The 22,033-nt window shown below is 35.8% G+C and overlaps 1 protein-coding gene across 1 annotated transcript in view; it reads right to left on the bottom strand.

Annotated features, from left to right (window-relative positions):
• The window catches only part of LOC150084876 (uncharacterized), a 74,167-nt gene that overhangs the window by 35,534 nt on the left and 16,600 nt on the right, over nucleotides 1-22,033 (bottom strand). The window contains exon 2 of the mRNA XM_090376674.1: nucleotides 9,998-11,381. Coding sequence (XP_090232800.1) covers nucleotides 9,998-11,129 — 1,132 coding nt within the window. The 5' untranslated portion in view covers nucleotides 11,130-11,381. The remainder of the gene's footprint in view (nucleotides 1-9,997; nucleotides 11,382-22,033) is intronic.

Raw genomic sequence — 22,033 nt, 5'->3', positions numbered from 1 at the left:
ATTCAAATGATCCACAACATCCTAGCATCCTTTCAGAAATGTGGTTATCCAGACATGCATAGGCAGTTAGCAAGGGAGGTAGGTGACATCAAGTGATGTTGACTGTTTATGATATCCTGCAAACACATTTAGACCAACAGAGTGTGCTCCAATTATGTCAACTCAAACAATGATTTTTGGCCTGGAATTCATTTTTACCTTTTTCATTCCTGGATCATAATCTGTCCTGTAATGATTAACAAAATCCAACATGGAACACTGCTTCATCTAACCACAGGCTCCATGATAAAATATGATCAAATTTCATGCTCTGCTCCCACTTGTGTAACATGTTATTCCACATTCTCGTGTAGCTTGTCCTACGGATTTTCTTGGATTGCAAGTGAAAATGGCTCGAATAATTGTAACATTTTCTTTTTTCTGCAAAGGCTTCCCATCTCTCTTGCTCTGTTCTTGGTTTTTAGATATATCAGTGACTTTGGCCATATTGCATCATTATGTATTATGTCTGTAACAAGTGTGTGATCATAGGCCAACTTGCAAATTGTGTGAACTAAAAGACCTGGAATAACTTATGGGGAACCCTACTCCCTCTACCTAACCAGCAAACTAGTCTCCTGGCTGAAATTCCACCAATCTATGACAGGACTCGATTCAGATCTTTCTATACAAGTGATAAATGGTGAAACTACTATACTGTCAAGGAAGATGACCCTCACTAGTTTTCATGCCTGCTTTGTTGGTGCCTTTTTAATATCCAGTAACTTGTCAGAGAGAAAAGTTTATAGTGCAGTACCATTTTGTCAGTTATACAACTGTTCATCTACGAATTCACCATCTTAAATCACATTATGCAGAAATTCAGGAAATGCTTCTGTTGCTGCAATGTCACCAAATGCAGATTTGGCTACAAGACTAACCTGGGATATCCCATGATCAGCCTTCCATATACAAAATCACCCCTCAGAAGCTTTAAATGTGTCATCATCTCCACCAAGTAGGCCAGTGGTTTTCAACCGGGGTGCCGCAACAACATTCCAGGGGTACCATGTAATTTGGCTTTAAGTTACTTAAACTTATTATTATTTTTTTAAAAATTTATATATTTATTTCATTATAAAAAGGTGTACAGTATCTTTTTAGTTTTGTGGTGATCTATAATTGATGTTTACTGAGTACATCTATATAAAGAATACAATTATATACTGTATATATATATATATATATATATATATATATAATTTGTATTATGAAATGTAATTTTTATTATATTATTGTAATTACTATCATATAATATATTTTTTAAATATTTTACACACACACACACACACACACACACACACACACACACACACACACACACACACACACACACACACACACACAGAATCGGATCTAACAGGCAGAAAATTGAGTAGGGGTGCCGTTATTAAAAAAAAGGTTGAAAACCACTGAAGTAGGCTGTGAAATTTAAGTGCCTGTGGGTTTCAAAACTAACTCATTTATCGGTACTCCTTAACTATATGTTTCTATAGAAACCACTTGTATAAGCACTAGTCCACATCACTGTTTTAACGAAATCTAGTTTTCTTTCTTTGGAGGCCTGCTTCATCTCCTAAGAATAAACACAATTTTTCTTCCTTTTTTCATCCAACTGCTGACCATTCTGTCTGGAATTCCACATTCACGAAATATATTGCATTTTGTTTTGCAACTCAACTCTTTCAATAATCTTTAACTTTTTTTCAACTGCATAATTTTTTTTTTTTGGTGGCCATTACTACAGTCCTACTGATTTACTAATTTTGCTGTGTATTTATTTCTGATGCTCTAGAATTTACCTGTTTTGAGAAAACAATCAAAACCAAACTGTCCAGCCTATCATAGTGCCAAAATGAAGTCATGTGATTTCTCCATAAATCACTTACCACTTCATGCACATTTTTGTCTAATTTAGCACTCAGCAGTTTTTGCTATCCTAAGTGTAACTTCTAGCTGATGAAAGTAATGTGCTGTTTTTTTTTTTTTTTTTTTTTTTTTTTACAAAAATCTACATCATAACTAATATGACACACTTGACAATCAGTAGCCATATTTCTCTCCAATGGTAACTATTAGTAATTAGCGTTCCACTGATATATTCTCCTACTTCAGTGGATTTCAACCTGTATGCTGAAACATTGCAGGGGTGGAAAAATTTTTTTTTTTTTTTGCAATTTATATATTTATTTCATTATAAAAAAGGTGTGTGGTACCATTGTACCATATCTTTTTAATTTTGTAGTAATTTATAATTGATGTTATTTAGCACCTCTATATAAAGAATAAAATTATTATATAATATATATAATTTGTATTATGATTTGTAATTTTTTTTATAATTATATTATTATAATAACTATCATATAACATTATTTTTTTTAATATTATACATATACACAGAGAGAGAGAGAGAGAGAGAATTGGATTACCAAAAGGTCAAAAACCATTGTGTTACGTATTTCTTTTGCTCAGGGATGCCATGAAAAAATTACTGGGACACTAAGGGTGCCGTGAACAGAGAAAGTTTGGGAACCCTCTGTCTTACTGCATCTCTACAGGGTGTCTCAAAAATATTGGTACAAACATTTAGGGGAGGTAGGTAACATCTAAAGGAATGTGAATCGCATAAGAACCCATAACTGGAAACGTCACAGGAAAGTAGTAGCAGAGGCACAAGAAGCAGAAATGACACAAGACAGTAATTAGTGACAAACATTTATTTGACATGATATTAACAATGGAGTACGAGATGGGTGCATTTCATGATGTTACAACAGATGCTCGAAAGTTCCACCATGAGACGCGATGCATGCCTGACAACGACGCAGCATGGATGGTAGACACGGTCGAACACACCTGGAGTTTCTTTGACAGTAGCAGCAGCGCAGACGAGTCTCACCCTGAGATCCATTTTCGTCTCCACAGGCGATTCATACACAATAGATTTGAGGGCCCCACAGAAAGAAATCAAGGCTCGATAAATCAGGTGAGCGTGGGGGCCAGGCAACGGGTCCACCAAGGCCAATCCATCGACGCCCAAAACGCCTGTTCAAATGGTCATAAACACACCTTCCATAATGGGCAGGCACCCCATCATGTTGAAACCAAATGTTACATCTCACATTTGCTCGAACATTGTCAAGTAACCCTGGTAGAACTTGTTCAAGAAAGGTCCAATATTTAGCGAAGTTCATGCGGGATGGTAACAGGTATGGCCCGACTAAGCAGTCACCGACCATACCTGTCCACACATTTATTGCGAAGCGATGTTGTGCTGCATGGGGGTGCACACTGTGTGGGTTGTCGTGAGCCCGCACTTGAGCATTGTGCTGATTGAATAAGCCTCATTCGTGAACAAAACACAGGCTGGAAAATTAAGTCTTGAACACTTTCTTGGAGAAACCACCGTGCAAAAGTCACACTTGCAGGATGATCTTGGGGAAGCAGTAACTGAACCATTTGGAGATGAAAGGGGTGTAAGGAATCGTCATGCCAGACACTCTGTACACTGCAACGAGACACTCCTAAGGCAGAGGCAACAGCACGTGTGCTGATAGTAGGATTATTCTGGATGGCATAGTAGGATTATTCTGGACGGGAGTTCACATCGAACGTGGTCTGCCCGCACTACTCCTGTTACCTCTAAATGACCCATAATCGCACAAATTTTGATGCACACGCGCAAACAAATGGTGGTCCGGTACATATCTGTCTGGGAAGCGTTCTCCATAAATTCATTGAGCAGCTTGTCCATTGCCCTCTGCTAATCCATACACTAGGTGCACGTCTGCCAGCTCACAGTTCATATATCAATGCATGCTCTTCGTGCGGCAACTACTGCTTGAATGAGTAAACCAGAAATTTTCCCTCTCGCGAACTGATGAACAGCGCCATATACCGACTTACAGTGACGTTTCCGGTTATGGGTTCCTATGCGATTCACATTCCTTTAGATGTTACCTACCTCCCCTAAATGTTTGCACCAATATTTTTGAGACACCCTGTATAATAATCAGTCTGTGATGAGTCCTGTTGTTTACAAAAATCACTCTGAAACTGAATATATCGAAGTAAATACAGGTAGTTCTCGGCTTTACAAGTTAATTCATTCCTAGCGCGCGCACATAAAGCGAAAACTTGTAAAGCAGGAATTTATTTCCCATAGACAATGTTAAAAATAGGGATTACTTTATCAACAATGAAATTAGTTAGCTAATTAGTTTATGTTTAAACAATGTTTGATTTATCCAAAGAAATGAAAATAGCCTGTAAAAATCAAGCAAATTATAATAATAGAGAAATTATTTATGACTTACATCATCGACTAAATGCACACTCGTTGATCACTCATTATTGGCTCGGCACTCATTGGTTTATTGCACAAGGAGTCATCTTCTTCAGAAATGTTTCTAGAGGCATTTATTTCCAAGATAATCTTCTCTTTTCTTTATAAATTTCAATAGCATGCATAAGCATTTTTTAATGGAACACAAATTGCAACTAACACGATTTGCACGGAGTAACAAGTTTACGAAGCTTAAAAAAAAAAAAGGAATGAAGAGAAGATTCTGAAAATTTATTTATGTTTTTTATATGATTGAAGATATCAGTAAAGGGCAAACACATTTCACCATAATAACGTAAAAACCCACACAATTCCAGCTATCGGTATTTTCACAAATGCAATAACATTGAGTTTACTACCAGTTTATAATTGCTTGCAGTAACAGAAAAGCCCAATAAACCGGAAAGTGCAAATTGTTTTATGGTCGTGACTTCCAGAAATGTGCTTTAGAAAAATATCACAAAGCCATTTAAAATTGGTTCTTATAACATATGATAACGATGAAAGCATAGTGCATTTAATGATTTTAATTGGTAACTAATGCAATTTAAACTATAAAAATGACCTTTTAGGGATTTATATAGCGAAAATTTGAACTTCTGAGGTCATAGAATGAATTACCAAAAAACAATATGTTATTGGGTTCACATTACGATATTTTCGCAATACAATGGTAAAGGATTAATATCGCAAAGCAGGGTACACTGTATTGTACAGCTACACATGTGGCTTAAAATATGGTATTTATGAATGTTTAACATTCATTCTTTGCAGTTAATTTTCATATTTTCGATTTTGTTCATATTTGATAAAAAAAAAAAAAAAAACTCGTAAAGCGAAAACTGCCAGTTTTTAGATAATTTTCCCTCTTGGAAATGTGGTAGTAGGAACAGATTTTCTGAATTCAGCAACTGCAAAATTAGATATAAATGGCTTACCTCTAAATTATCTTTATTGTTACATTTTAATTTTATTTTAAACAAATTTGTCAAGTATCTTTATTTTAATTTAATCTTAATTTAAACAAAACAAAGTTGTCATAAAATATTTAACACAGTTAAAACTAAGATACACCACTTACTTGTGATCTTGCTCTTTCACCATTATAAAAATATTAAAAGAGCAAACTGACAATTATTTCTTATATGTATTGTTTCAGTTAGATATGTTTGAATAGGTATTGTTCTTGTTATTTTTTTTTTTTTTTTTTTTAGGAGCATTAGCAACTAAGCCATATTGCTCCGGGAATATGTGGTGGTCATTCCCTGACCTTTCCACATCCTCCGTATTTGGTGGTCACGGGCTCGAACCCCAGTCTAATTAAGAAGCATGTGTTACACACTGCTGCTTCTGCCCACCTAGCTACGGAGGCACCTGAATGGGTATTCTGAACCCAGCTATCACTATTATTTCTTAGTGCTTTTATTTCAAGTTATTTAGATTGAGATAATCTGTGCAACATGCCACTCAAACTTTATACAAGTTTGGATTTATTAATTTTTTACAACAGTGTAGGCAAAAAATTAAGCTGTAACTTTGAAGCATGCTAATCATAACATGTTTTATTCTTATTCCTGAAGAGCCATAGCACATTTATCAGAAAACAATGGTTTAGAAAAAGAATAAGAGTTTGGCATCACTACCAGACAGTATATTAGGAAGCTGTACAACTAGAAAATTGGAACTAGTTCAAGGAACGTATATATGACAAATGAGTAAGATGTCTGTTATGGTTCACTTTCCAACCTTGTAAAATTTTGCTAACAAAGACCTGCTTTCTCCCTTTGAAAGTCTGTTTAAAATCTATCTTCAATTCAATTGTTAAAAATTTCTGTTTCCTTTTAATTGACAATGAAAACTACAGTACGGTAAAATAAAACTCTTCTGAATATTTTTACTTCATATCTCACTTGACGTATCATGTTAGTTGCAATTTCTGCATGCAGTCTTCTTTGTTATTGATTGACACATCTTTTTTTTTACTGTTTTAGATTTTACAACCCAAAAAAAAAGTCAGTGAACAAAAATATCAAATTAAAAAGTGATATGTTTAGTTAGTGCTGTATGTATATTAATTAAGCTATGTACATAAGCGTAAATTTATTTTTATTTTGCTAACCTATGGATAATATTCTTCCGATTTTCATGTATCATTTAATTTTGTTAATTGGTTAGGTTCTGGATGGCCTCAGCCATCCAGAACCTAAATGGAATTTTTTAAAAACCTTATTATTACTTCATTATAATTTTTTTTATTGCCAGCGATTTACTAACACAACAAAGAACAATTGGCCATGTACTTTTTATGGTAACATATAGGCCTGATCTTACAATCTATGCGAATATGCATCCACGTGCATCACCCCAAGATGACATCATATTTACGTAAGTTTTTGCTGGCCAGCGAGAACTTAAAAAAATCATAGAATTGTATTTTGCATCCCGTAGGAATAAATGGAGGTATTGTGAAAATATAGTAATGCGAACCAAATAACACATTGTTTTTTTTTTTTTTTTGGTAATTCATTCCAAGACCTCGGAAGTTGAAATATCCACTATTATAACTAAGCTATTTACCTCTCTAAAAGGTAATTTTTATAATGGAAATTGCACTACACTTATCATATTTTCTGTTATAAGAATCAATTTTGAATGCCTTTTGTGATATTTTTCTAAAGCACATTTTGATAATTTGAATAATTTTGGTATCATATTTTGGATCTTAGAAAAGCTTTTGATACTGCTGCACATGGAAGACTGCTGCACAAATTGGAGCAGAGTGCCACTGGAGGCAAACTGCTGCTATGGATAAAGGGATGGTTGAGTAGGAGAAGACAGTGGTAATCAATGGACACTACTCTTCGTGGACTAATGTTATTAGTGGAGTCCCCTAGGGTTCATTGTTGTTTTCTGTATTTATTAACGATATTGATGATGGTATATCAGGCTTAATGTCTAAGTTTGCAGACAACACGAAGGTTGGCAGAGTTGTTAATGACACTAATGGCAGTACGCTACTGCAACAGGATCTAGAAAAGTTGAGCAGATGGACTGAGAGGTGGCAAATGAAGTTTAACATTGACAAATGTAAAGTACGTCATATAGGAAGCAGTAACCCCAGAGTAACTTATCAACTGTGTAGTACTACACTTAGGGTGGTAGAAAATGAAAGACCTGGAAGTATTTGTGCAGTCAGATATGAAGTTTTCTGAGCAATGCAGACCAGGCTGCAAGAGCAGTTCATGGGGTTTTGTCAATGATATACAGGAATTTTTCTAGCAGAGATAAGGAGACGATTATCCCCTTGTATAAAGCAATGGTCAGGCCACACTGTGAGTACTGTATACAAGTCTGGAGGCCTCATTTTAAGAAGGATGTAGAGCTGTTGGAACAAGTACAGAGAAGGGCTGCAACAAGATTAGTTAATGGAACAAAGGGTTGCTGTTAAAAAGAAAGGCTTAAGTTTTGAAAATTACAGTGTCTGGAGACTAGGCACCTGTGAGGTGATCTGATTGAGGTGTATAAGATTTGGATTGTTTGAGCATGCTCAATGCTGATGGGATTCTTCTTCTTGCTCAGAATAATCGCCTGAGAGGGCACGAATTCAAATTGAGAAAAGACAGTTGTAGGATAGATGTGCGAAAGTTTGTCTTTAGCCAGCGGGTGGTTGATTGCTGGAACAAACTTCCATCCAGCGAGTGGATGGATGAAAGGAGAAGGGTTTTTTTTTTTTTTTTTTGGCAGAGGCTGTATAAGCTTGCTTTCTTGCATCATATTCCTTTACTAATGCTAATTTCTGGAGGTCACTACCATCTATAGTCGAGTGGTCAGGAGCGGGAGTGCAGTAGCACACGCTCTTTGAGTAGACGGGGGTTCAAGCTCCTGACTGCTGAATACGGTGATCTGCCAACCCACAATGGACCAGCGTGGCAGATTATGGTCCATTTCCCTCAGCATGAATTGTTGAGGTGGCTTCCATCCTGCAGTGGGTTGATAATGGCTGCACTTTACCTTTTTTTTTTTTTTTTTTACCATAAAACAATATGCACTTTTGGGTTTATTGGTCTTTTCTATTAGCGCAATCTACAAATAAACAGGTAGTAAACTCGATCTTATTGCATTTGCGATAATACCGATAAATGGAATTCTGTTGGTTTCTCAGGTTACTGGAATTCTTATGTTAAAGTATTATGGTGAAATGTGTTCCCCTTCACTGAATTCTTCAATCACATAAAAAAAAAAAAAAAAAAATTTCAGAATCTTCTCTTCATTCCTATTTATTTATTACAATGGTGAAGGGAAAGCAACTAACGGAAGTGTAAGTGGTGGCAGTGCTAGGAAACAAAACAAAATTAATTTAGAAATGAAGATGATTAAGAAGTACGAAGCAAGACAAAGTTTGTCATCTATTGCATTGGAATTAGGTCTCGCTGCTTCAACAGTGAATACTATTTTAAAGGACAGTGCACATATAAAAGAACATGTTAAAGCATCAATGCATTTAAGATCAACAGTGATCACAAAACACCATTGAGGTGCTATATCGAAGATGGAAAAGCTATTAATAATATGGATGGAAAACCAGATTCAGAAGCAAGAAGTATTTATGAAGATATTAAGGATAAGTACAGTGAACCACAAGCCAAGTTCATGGCAAGCAACAGGTGGCTTCCAAAACATTAAAGTATGTGGTGAAGTTGCCAGTGTCGATTTTGCAGCTGCAGAGAAATTTTTTGATGTGTTTGGAAAAACCCCTTCTAAATTTCCACATCCCTCAATCTCTGCAACAGCGTACTTATCAGCTGGAGAGTTAATTCTGGCAACGATGCTCGATAGGTAAAACTTGCTGACATTATGCCTTTCTCCTCTCTCTTTTTGTATTTTTTATTTTTGAAATTTTGTACACTTGTAATTTTTCCTGCGCATGAGATAAAAAAAATTGAATAAATAATTCTATTTACATGTTCGGTGAACATTTCTTTTTTGCTTCAATCAAATTCAGTGTGCATAGTTGCAAGTGCTGCATAAGCATTTAGGGAAATGCCAACTTATGTAAAATTCAACTTACATAGAGTTCCAAGGAATGCAACCCTTACGTAAGTCGGGGAGTGGCTGTATAAAAGTAACTTATAATAAATAAATATCAATGTTCATATATGTTCACATATTCTGAAGGATTTGCAAGCAATTTAATCTGTTTTTTGTTATTAATAAAATATATTAATTTGCATAGTTGCTATTTAAAAATGTAAAAAATAAAAATGCTGCATTTTTTTTTTTTTTTTGTGTATACATAAGGTCTGTGCTGTTGTGTGGGCAGCATCTGATGGTTTTCCTCAAGCAGCTTATAATGGCTCAGAAGCCTGCTTGAAATACAATGTACACAGCATCATATCACTTTTTCTAGATGCTAAGAAAACCATTTAGATATTTTTATTATCGAATGTCAATTTAAATCTCATGCTAGACAAACATGCAACAAATGCAGAATTCCATGCAACATCACCACAGATGTATAGGACAAGTTATTAGTAATGGTTCAAACATAAAAAAATGAAAAAATGAAAGTGAAGGACCAAGGAAGCACAAATTAATCTTAAATATACTTACCTGCCTTTTCCTTTAAGCTACTTTCAGAAGAACCTTTCGATGATTCTTCATCTGTAGATGTACTTTCAGCCCTCGTATCTTTGTGATAACGAAGAAATTCAGTTTCTAGTTGCTGCAATTTTTGTTTAACTACTTTTAAATGCTGACTTTTATCATCTACTGCTGGAGTTATGGCTTCATTTTCACTATCCACCTGTGTTATCTTAACAGGTTCTAATTCTTGTGTAGTAGATGAATCTTTTGATAATTCTTCATCAGTAGTTGTACTTTCTGCCTCTATGCCTCTATAATAATGAATAAATCCTGCTTCCAGCAGCTTAAATTTCTGTTTGCTTGACCTTAAATCCTGGCTTTTATCACAGATTGTTTGAGGTGTAGCTTCATTTTCACTATAAGCTTGTGTTATATTCACAGTTCCCAATTCTTCTTTTGCAGAAGAATCTTTTGATGATTCTTCATCAGTAGATGTACTCTCTATCTTTGTGTCTTTGCAATAATGAGGAACTTCCAGTCGCTGCAATTTTTGTTTACTTTGTCTTAAACCTTGACTTTTGTCACAGGTTATTTGAATTGTAGCTTCACTTTCACTATCTACTCGCGTTCTCTTCAGAGATCCTACTTCTTCATTTGCAGAAGAACCTTTTGATGATTCGTCTGTAGATATACTTTCCATCTTTGCATCTGTGTGATAGTGAAGAAATTTAGCTTCTAATCGTTGCAATTTTTGTTTAGGTGAGTTTAAATCTCGACTTTTATTATCAGTTTCATTTTCCGCTTCATTTTCACTATCCACTCGTGTTCTCTTCAGAAGTCCCAGTTCTTGTTTTGCAAGCTTGATTTTATCACTGTCAACTGACATCTTTAAATCACTATTTGATGTACTAATTATTCTCTGTGGAGATAATGAGCAATAATTCATTAGCAAGTGCCAATTGCTAGGCTGTCCAAAACATAGTTCCACATTAACCAAACAAAAGGGTGGAAGTAAATGAAAAAACTGTTGTCTTGTGTTCATAAGCCTATGTAATGAAGTAGAGCTATAACATCGTGCCAGTGGTAAAGCAGCAGAATTATTTCGGACAGGTTTCCACAATATATCATTTATCATTATTCGTTTCGCACACAACATCATTTGACAGAAAATTCCAAATATTTTCCCACAAAAGTGTTTCAAGATTTAAATTAATTTCACAATGTCTGTTTGATGAAAGAGATATATTATTTAAACAATCTGCCATTACAGAATTTATGAAATAATGTATCTGGTGCAAAAAATAACCATTTTTATTAATTCTGTGAACCTCATACCCATTTTACTTAATAACTGGTTCTGACAATCTTATTATATGAAGGATATCAAGAAGATGGCAACATGGTATATGACCTAAAAAGAGAAGGAAAGAGAGAGAAACGCATTAAAAAGAATCAATGTGTTAACATGTATGAGTATTTTGATATCTAGTATTAGAAGTCTGCTCTGTTATAATCTGCAGAATCAAACAAAATCTTTATATTATATCCACACTTCTGGAAACATTGTAAAAAGAAATGCAGTGAAGTTCTGGTTATCCACAGCATGGTACGGTGTGGAACATAGATGATCTTTTTTAGCCTCAGTTCTTGTAGAAAAGTGTAATAAAGTTTGTCAATTCATAGGAAATTTTATAAGCAACGACATGTCAATTATCATCAATGATAAGTGAAGATTGATCTCTATGAGTAACAATAAGTTCAAATAAGCTTAAGTAGAACTAAAGAGAGCCTACCATCCACTTTTTCATCAGCATAACAAATAACAAAGCTCATTTCAATCTTGTTTTAAGATAACTTGTAAAGTAGCAGATTAAAATAAGAATTCAGAATTCCCAAGGGCTTAATTTCCCTCCTCCTCCACTACATACACCGAAAAACTGATTTGATCAATGGTAGTGACTATTTACTTCAAGGCTGATCAAAATAAAAACATCCTCATCAGGGTATACCAGGAACCTGTTATAAGTACTATATTAGTGGACTATTTCTGGACACATTCTGTTTTCATTCCAAATTTAAACCTTTCACAAGTAAGTCTCCAAAATGCATATGGGGTCCCTATAGTCATGGTTTTCACAGGAGTGGACTCTGTGGAGTGAGTTTCTTCATGAAATTTAAAGTTTTTTTAAAAATAAAAGCTTCACAACTAAACAATTTTAAACAATTTCTTCTTATTCTGACTTGATTTCCTGGCATTATAGTAAAATTACTGTCAAAAAGTGACACCAGAAATTAGAAAAATAAAATAAATCATAATTTCTTCGATTTTAGCATTTGTAAGCCAAAATCAGACAATGGCTAACAGGTGCAATATCTTCATCCAATTTTCATGCTGCCATATATTAAAACTGTCTGTCTACAATTACTGGAAACACAGATAAAAGATGGTGACACAAACTATACAAATTTTACAAAAAACTTTATGTACTTGCAGGGCCACACTTGCTGAACATCAATCTACATACTTAAACCATGAAAAGGTTAAATTTCTGACTTTTCAACTGTTTTATGTTTTATATCTGACAGAATTATTTCTTAATACCAAATATATTTCAGTTTCATATTTGCAGCTATTATTATAAAAGAATTGCTTTTTAATGAAATATACATACACAATTTCAGATCAATGCATTCAAGCATTGTTGCAGGCCTATATGAGAGACTGAAGGACAGGGTGGATACCCTCGAAGGATCTAAATTGAGGGGCCCATCAAGCTCTCAGCTGCCCACATCAACGCCAGAGCTTGCACTTGATCATCACGCAACACAGCGGCAGCCGCCAAGACAGAATGTGCTGGTTCCAAAGAAACTAGTTGTTGTCGGTGACTCTATTGTCAGGGAAACGGGGGAACAGTGTGTAAAAAGGATAGGTGGAACAGGACCAGGGTATGTCTGCCAAGAGGAAAGGTTGATGATGATGTTGTAGAGCAGATATCTTTTAGGGGCACAAAAGGTGATATTGTTGTACACATTAGCACTAATGATATTAAGAGTAGGAGATGGCAGAATTACTTAACAAGTACAGATCACTGTTCCAAAATAGCAGTGAATTAGGGTTGAATTTGAAAGTGTCTGCAATTCTGCCCAGACATGATAGAAGTGCATATATGATGAGAGCCTTGTCAATCTATTCAAGCCCTGGAAAGATGTGCAAGGCTCAAGGGGTAGAATTTTTTTCACCTGGTCTGTGCTTGTTAACAGGAGAGACTGCTTCTACAGGGATGGGATACACTTAAATAGAAAGAGCGCAAGAATATTTGCTAATGCTATCGAGGCAGTGTTAGGTGGGTTGGAAAACTGCTAGCTTGGGGGAAGGATACACGGACTAATAGATTAACAGTAGCCGCTAGCAGAGGTGAAAGTGATTCTTGCATTGCTTCTATTGGAATGAGCAGCAGCCTGGAAAACAAGATGCAGGGTATTTCAGAGACTGCTGGGAGTCATTGCGGTACAAGTAAACACATGGTTTGTGTTAGGGTAGTTAAGAATAGGAACAGGTGCATGTATACTTGTGTATACACCAATGCTAGGAGTTCGGTAAATAAATTTGATGAATTTGAGGTGTTGGTCAAAACATCAAAGGCAGATATTGTTGGGATATCAGAGATGTGGTGTCACACAGATTGGGGAGTACAATGTGTACAGGAAGACAGACAGGATAGGAAGGGAGAAGGGGTTATGCTATTAGTTACGAAACACATAAAATCCAAGGAAGTGCAGCCAGTCGACATCGCTGTACAGTGCAGTGTTGAGTCAGTTTGGTGTGACATAAGCACTGGGAGATCAAAATTGAGAGTAGGAGTGTGTTATAGGTCTAATACTCTGAGGAGTATAATAAAACACTGTACAGGGAAATAGTGGGCCAGTAAATCAGAGAGTCTTATAATGGGGGATTTTCATTTCCCGGATATTGACTAGAATTTGTGGGTTGGTCACTCCACACACTAGCAAGGCTTTTGTGGATTTATTGGATGATTGTTTTCTACATCAGCATGTTCTGGAGGCAACTAGAGAGAGTAATACTCTTGATCTGATTATCAGTAGTGATTCTTCATGCATTAAGAATCTGCAGATAAAAGAACCACTAGGTGGCAGTGATCACAGTGTGTTGAAGTGGGATTTACTCAAAGAGGTAACTACCCTCAGTGGTAAAGGGAAGGGTTTTTTCTTTCGTAAAGGCAACTACGGTGTTCTGAGACAGTATTTAAATTCTATATGGTGGGACCAACTGATGATGTTACCAACAGCAAATTCAAAATGGGAGGCATTCAAAGAATTAATCTTGAAAGCTACTAAGGTTTTACATACCAACTAAGAAATATTTTTCAAGGTTTAGGCCTAAATGGATGTCAGATGAACTAATGAGTGTGGCAAAGAAGAAAAATGCATGGGATGCATATAAATTAATGGGTGGCATGGAAGCCTATGATAGATATAAGCTGGTCTGTAACCAAGTCACAAAGGAGGAGGTTAGGCAGGCAAAGGCAGATTATGAGAAATCTTTGGCAAAGGATGCAAAGAAAAACAGCAAAGAGTTCTTTACCTGTGTAAACCTTAGAAGGAAAGGGATGAATCATATTGGCCCACTGGATATTGATGGTTCAACTGTTGATGATCCTGCTCAGGTGGCTAACAAACTAAATGAGTATTTTGCATCTACATTCACACATGAGGAGTTATTCATGGAGTAATAGTAGTAGTAGTAGTGCCATGTGATGCAATAAAGCAAGCATATGAGCTTATGCGTGCGGAATCAGCCAAAAAAAAAAAAAAAAAAAAATTCACACAGCCATTCCAATTAAATGTTTGTCCAGTTCCTCCTTAAATTTATTTAACCTATCAACTTCCACAACAGATGGAAGTTTGTTCCAGCAATTAACCACCTGCTGGCTAAAGGCAAATTTCCGCACATCTATCTTGTCTCAATTTGTATTTATGCCCTCTTAGGTTCATAATCTGAACAAGTGGAAGAATCCCATCAGAATTCAGCATACTGAGCCCATTCAAGGCCTTATATACCTCAATCACATCACCTCGCAGGTGCCTAGTCTCCAGCTACTGGAATTTTCAGAACTTACGCCTCTCTTAGTAAGAAGATCCCTTCATTCCCATCACCAATCTTGTTGCCCTTCTCTGTACACGATCAAGCAAATCTACATCCTATCTAAAATGAGACCTCCAGACCTGTATGTAGTACTCAAGGCATGGCCTAACCATTGCCTTACACAGAGGGGAAAATCACCTCCTTTTCCCTGCTAGCAAAATTCCTGTATATCATTGACAAAACCCCATGACCTGCCCATGCAGCCTGTCTGCATTGTTCAGAAAACTTCATATCTGACTGCACGATTACTCCCAGGTCTTTTTCATTTTCTACCACCCTAAGTGTGGTACCACACAGTTGGTACTTTCCTCTGGGGTTACTTCTACCCATATGCAGTACTTTTCATATGTCAATGTTAAACTTCAGTTGCCACTTCTCAGCCCATCTTCCCAAATTTTCTAGATCCTGTTACAGTAGCACACTGCCATTACTGTCATTAACAACCATGTCAACCTTTGTATCATCTGCAAACTTCGACACTACGCCTGATATACCTTCATGAATATTATTATTATTTTATTATTATTAGCTGTATGGTGCAAGGAAGCCTGTGGCTTATGCTGCACCAGCCAATTTTTAAGAAGGATGTAGAAGGCCTAGATGTAGATAATAGATGTAGAAGTTTTAAGAAGGCCTCATTTTATGAAGGATGTAGAGCTGTTGGAACAAGTACAGAGAAGGGCAAGAAGATTAGTGAATGGAACAAAGAGTTGCTCTTACGAAGAAATGTTTAAGTTTTGCAGATTACAGTATCTGGAAACTAGGCACCTGCGAGGTGATTTGATTGAGGTGTATAAAGCCTTGAATGGTTTGAGCATGCTCAATGCTGATGGGATTTTTCCTCTTGCTCAGAATAATCACCTGAGAGGGCATAAATTCAAATTGAGGAAAGACAGTTGTAGGATAGATGTGCAGAAATTTGCCTTTAGCCAGCGGTTTGTTGATTTGTGGAACAGACTTCCATCTTTTGCTGTGGAAGTTGATAGCCTAAATAAATTTAAGGCTGAGCTGGACAGGTATTTGGAACAAACGGAGGGGTGAAATGGGAGTGTTTTTTTTTTTTTTTTTGGCTGATGCTGCATAAGCTTGCTTTCTTGCATCGTATACCTCTACTAATGCTAATTTGCAATATTTTGTATCCATTTCATGGAAGCTTGGCTATGATAGTTGCAACTGTCATAGCCAAGTGTTCAGTGCCTGTTTGTGTCACAGCAATCCCAATGTCCAGGCAGGCATTGTTTAAATTTATGTGATGCATTATTTCATGATTTGTTGTACATGATACACTGATGTTACTGGAGCATAAAATTATTCTTAAAATATTTTTATTACACATGGTAAGTTTATAAAATTACACCAAAGGCAATTAAAATAATTTATTAATCACCTTCTAAGCATAGCGAACAAGTTAAACGTCATGAGGAAGGCTATATGTATGAAGAAATAGCAAAAAAAAAAAAAAAAAACAGGTGGGGCTACCAAATCTGGCATTAAAAAAGTACAACTACCACAAAATTACTACCAGTATCATAACTGCTCCAAGCAGGGTCAAAAACCTCATATAACACCTCTCAAACTGAAATATCTATTTACCAAATTTTAGTCTATAAAATCCCAAATTTTGGACTACAAAATCATAAAAACAAAGAAATTTTAGAAATGTTTGTAATAAATGGTACCAACAGAACAATTAGAAAAAACAGTGTGCAAAAATGATTTTGTAAACAACAAAAAAAAACCTATAAAAAGGCATCAATATATATGTAAATTGTACTAAGAAGTCTAATTTAAATAGGCCTTGGACAGATGAATGGGCAAAAATGGTTTGCAGTTATGAGACATTTGCAAATTTGGCAGTGATGTACCAAAAAAAGTGTCAATTAGTGTCATGATGTGAGGGAGTATATCAAGGAATGTTGTTGAACAACTGTTATGTTATTGACAATACATTAAATGAGAAAAAAAAAAAACAAATCAGAGATTCTTGAATATTAAGATCAGAAGGTTCAAAACAGTAGTCTAAGGAAAAGAATAACAGAAATTACAGAGATCATCCCATTTTGCATTCTGCCAAATGACATAAGACTGAGAACAGGCATGGGACAGAATTAAGATCTGGTTGTGACTGTTGGTTTTGCAGCAAATCATCTTGCTGCAAAAGGATTCATCCAACTTCATATGAGTATAATTCCGACTGTCATATCAACCGTGTATTAACTTGGCATACACCAAATGAAAAAGGAAATCTACGAGTTTTAGAAGGTCACCACAAGACGGGCTGTCACTGTGGCTCTGGCGACAGACAGTGGACCCCATGACTTGGTGCTCTACAGCTGGCCCCCTAGATCACCGGATTTTACGCCGTGCAACTTCTTTTGGAGGTACGTTAAGGATGCTGTGTACGTGCCAGCATTGCCCACAACCCTGGATGACCTCAAAAATTGCATTGTTACTGCTGCGGAGTCAGTGACAACGGATATGCTCGAGCGAGTATGGGAGGAATTCGAATATTTTTTCGACGTTGCTCGTGTAACTATGGGAAGTCATATAGAGCACTTATAAAGTGAGAGAAAACTAGGACAGTTTTTCTTTTGGTTGATGTATCACTAATCGCTCTGTATTTGTAAACTTCAAAAATACAGTCATTTGAAATCGGATGAATCATTTTGAATAACCCTGTATTATGCCTATACCTTATGAGTATATGTTCATTAGCCAATTTAATTTATGGTTTTCTGAAGTACCTAGATAACAACTAACATTAAATGTGTATTCAGTCAGGTAAAGGAATAAGTTGTGAGAAGTTGCCAGTAACAGCAAAGTCCTTAATATCTCTATCAGCTGGATTCATACAACTAGAAAATTGAAGTTGGCTGCCAGTGTCAACGTTAGAATCGCCAAGAACTTATTTCACTGTGAGAAAAGTCAGACTGGAGAAAGCTGAATTTCAAAGAAAGTCAAAATTTTCTGAGCAAGTTGTAGTGTTAGGATAGGAATACATGGACATGATAGAACAAGATATAAAGATATTTTAAGCCAGAGGATATTCATGATTAGGAAGTCTCTGACAACAAATACCAGAGTGAGCACATGCAGCACCTTAAGAGAATAATAATGGAAGCAACCAATAACTATGATTGTCAGAAAAAGTAAGTGAGGATTTGGCAGATTGTAGATGGACATCGTAGAGATTAGAACTAAGGTAACCAGGGAAGTTTAATTTATGGACAGTTAAATTCATTCCATTAGTTTGAATATTCACAATTGTAATTGGGAGGAATTGTAAGTGCTATCCTTGCAACATTATATAAGTATTTCATATGCTTACAATATTAAGATTATATAAAATAATGCAACTGAATTCTTCATTGGCCTTCTATATGCTATGGGGAGGTGACAAGGTACTGATGATAAATCCTCACACTGACCAGATGAACTAGGGACTGTGTGTATATTGTTTGTATAAAAATGAGTTCAAGGGCAGATGTTTATGTTGTGTGGGCTGTAAAAAATCTAGAATATTTTCACAGGGCTGTGACAGAGTTAGTTGCTCTCAGGTGAAGGTTGCAATTTTTTTTTTAGATTAGGTTTTTCATCCAGAAAAACTGGCAAACTGATGACAGAATATAATGACACTTTATAGCTTTAGTTATTTTGGCACAAAAAGAAATGTTACCGGAACAAAACTAAAAATTCTGTCCTGCCTGAGAGATATTGGATTTATATAACTTAAAAATATCTGGCCATTTTTTTTTAAATTTTAATCCTTTCAGAGGAAAAATGCAGATTACTTCCATAGCCATCCCTTATTTTGACAACCTGTACATTTAATACACCATGATTACCTGGACTTAAAAATAAGCCTACAAAAATAATATTTGATGTTCTCATGGAAAATGCCTACTGATTGACAGGAAATTCTACTGTTGACAACATCCAATACGCAATGCGTAACTTGGTAAAATATGCAAAGGATGCAATTCAAATACAGTTAGTTCTGCTATAATGCGAATTTTCACAATGCGAATTTGCTCCAACGCGATTGATATATTAGGGAACAATGTGACTATAATGCGATTTTCGTGTTGGCTCATGTGCGATTTCATTTGCAAATAACACCAAGTGAATGCAAAACTCGGTACCAAACTGAATGTAGCGATCTGTGCAGCAATACATACAAGTTTAAGAAGCTTAAAAAATCTCATATGTGCGAGAGCTATATTTCCCATTTACCGTAACTGTATTGGTCGGAGACAGTGTTGTCATTCGCTGTATTCACAAGATTTTTTGTTCGAACAGAAATTTCGTGAGACGGGGATAGCGTGAGCGGTAGATCACATTTCTGGAGGTCACTACCATAAAACAATAAAAACAATTTGCAGTTCCCAGTTTATTGGGCTTTTCTGTTAGCACAGTCTAATTATAAATTAGTAGTAAACTCAATCTTACTGCATTTGCAATAACAGCCATAGCTAGAATTCTGTAGGTTTTCACGTTGTGGTGAGATGTGTTTCCCCTTCCTCTTTAATCATATAAAAAACAAATTTTCAGAATATTCTCTATATGCATGGGGGTGTTCGTTGTTACTGAATGCTTATCTTTTTTATTGTTTAAATTTTACAATCCAAAAAAAAAGTCTGTGAACAGAAATATCAATTGGTATGTATCAGCTGTATTACAGTAATAATTAAGCTATGTACGTAAGCATACAGTGTCTCCAACCAATACAACTAAATGGGAAATTTAGCTCTCATACATTTGAAGTTTGACATGTTCACATGTAAGCTCAATGTATGAGGTGATAATAGTGTTTCCACCTTAAAGGCAGAAACACACTACATATTCTCACCTTACACATACGAACCTCATGTATCTCTTACCCCAGTTCACCTGCATGCGATATCCTACATGTGTGTGTCTTGGACTGTTCTCCTGCATTTGTTAACTTTTCTTTATAAAAAGTATATTCATACAGCATCCTAGACATGGGTAGGCATCCTGGTTCCAAGAAGCCAAGCAATGAGTGCAAAATGAAAGCAGTAAGTATAGAAGAGAAACTTGAAATAATAAAATGTTTTGAAAGAAATGAGAGAACGTGATATCTCAAGAGCAACAGGCTTAAGTGAATCCACATTGCGCACCATCAGAGACAATGCTGCGAAAATAAAAGCTATGTGTATAGCTGGAATAACTTCAAGTGCCACAAAGTCAATTAGAACAAGGCCTAAAGAAATGGAAAGGCTGTTAAGCATGTGGATTGATGACCAAAAAAAAAAACAGGAGCAAGCTTTGTCACAGCAAAAGAGAAAGCACTAACTATATATGAAGATCTTAAAAAGAAATCACCAAATCCTGCAGAAGCGGTTCCTTTTAATGCTAGTAGTGGCTGGTTTAGTGGCTCCAAACACTGCTAATCTTTTCACAATGTTAAACTGTCTGGCGAAGCCACAAAGGCATTTCCTCCTGTGGTACAGAAAATAATTGAAGGTGGTGGCTACACATTGGATCAGATTTTCAACCTGGATGAAACAGGCCTCTATTGGAAACATATGCCTTCAAGGCCCTATATCTCTAAGGAAGAAGCATATACCTCAGGATTTAAGGCTGCAAAAGATCACTTAACTGTGATGCTTGCCACCAATGCCAGCAGAGACTTGAAGTCAAAACCAGTGTCATTTATCACTCTGCCAATCTGCAAACTTTAAAAGGAAATATTCACTTAAAATATTCACTAATATTTTAATTGAAGCTTACCATGATGCTTTCAAGAATTATTGCAATAAGAACCTAGCTTTTAAAATTCTAATAATTCTTGATAACGTACCAAGCCATCCGTAGACAGTTGCTGAACTCTCTCTGAATATCAAATTCATCTTTTTACCTCCGAACAGCTCTCTACCACAGCCCCTTGACCAGGGTGTGATAGCAGCATTTAAGGCTTACTATTTAAGGTGAACATTCAAGATGTTAATTGCTGCTACTGAAGGTGACAAAGCACAAACTGTTATAGAATTTTGGAAGAGATTTAACATCAAAGTTGCCATTGATATGATTGTAGAAGTCTGGAATGATGTTACAAAAGACTGCCTGAATCGTGTGTGGCGAAAACTTCTTTCATTTAGAGCAACCTTCAGAGCAACTAAAACAACTCAAAGCAAGTTATTTTGCTCTTGCAAAAGAAGTTGGTTTCAAGGAAGTAGAAAATGAAGATGTAGAAGAGCTTCACAATGAGGATCTATCTACTGTTGAGAAAGAAGGCAGAAGCCGTTGAAAGCTTCAGTTATTTTAGCGCTTTTAATCTAGTATATTTTATTGCATTTTAATTCAGTATTTTATTATCATTTTATTTGTACATTCACTGTAAACTACATTTGTTTTATTCTATCTTAATTCAGTATTTTATTTTATTATCAGTAACATTTTATTTGTATAATCACATTTATTTTGTTTGATCTACTGTAAATTTATTGTAAATTTAAATATAAAGCTTTTTAAGATTTAGGTTTTCGTTTTTACTTCAATGGTTGGTGAGAAACGCTAAAAATCATAGTATCTATCTACTGAAGACTTGCAACAACTTGTTGCAGCCAGTCAAGTGGAAAGTCAAGATGAGGATGAGGATGACAATGAAGTCCAGCAGGCTGCCCACAAGAACTTAAAACAGCAGAGTTATCAGCTACTTTAAGTAGAATTGAAAAGCACCTGCAGTGGATTGAAGATAATGACTGTAATGCTGAACATAGTAGGATAGTGCTTGGTGGCATTCAGACCCATTTGGAACCATACAGGCAGCTCCTGTATGAAAGGAGGAGGCAGGAAAAGCAACAAAAGCTAAATAGCTATTTTAAACCAGTGCAGAAGAAAGAAAATAAGAACAATGAATCACACCCTTCCATATT

This window comes from Mastigoproctus giganteus, chromosome 6, assembly GCF_048544385.1.
Source record: "Mastigoproctus giganteus isolate SK-2022 chromosome 6, ASM4854438v1, whole genome shotgun sequence".
Taxonomy (NCBI): domain Eukaryota; kingdom Metazoa; phylum Arthropoda; class Arachnida; order Uropygi; family Thelyphonidae; genus Mastigoproctus; species Mastigoproctus giganteus.
The sequence above is the reverse complement of the archived record's forward strand: the minus strand, read 5'-3'. Positions and strand labels throughout refer to the sequence as shown.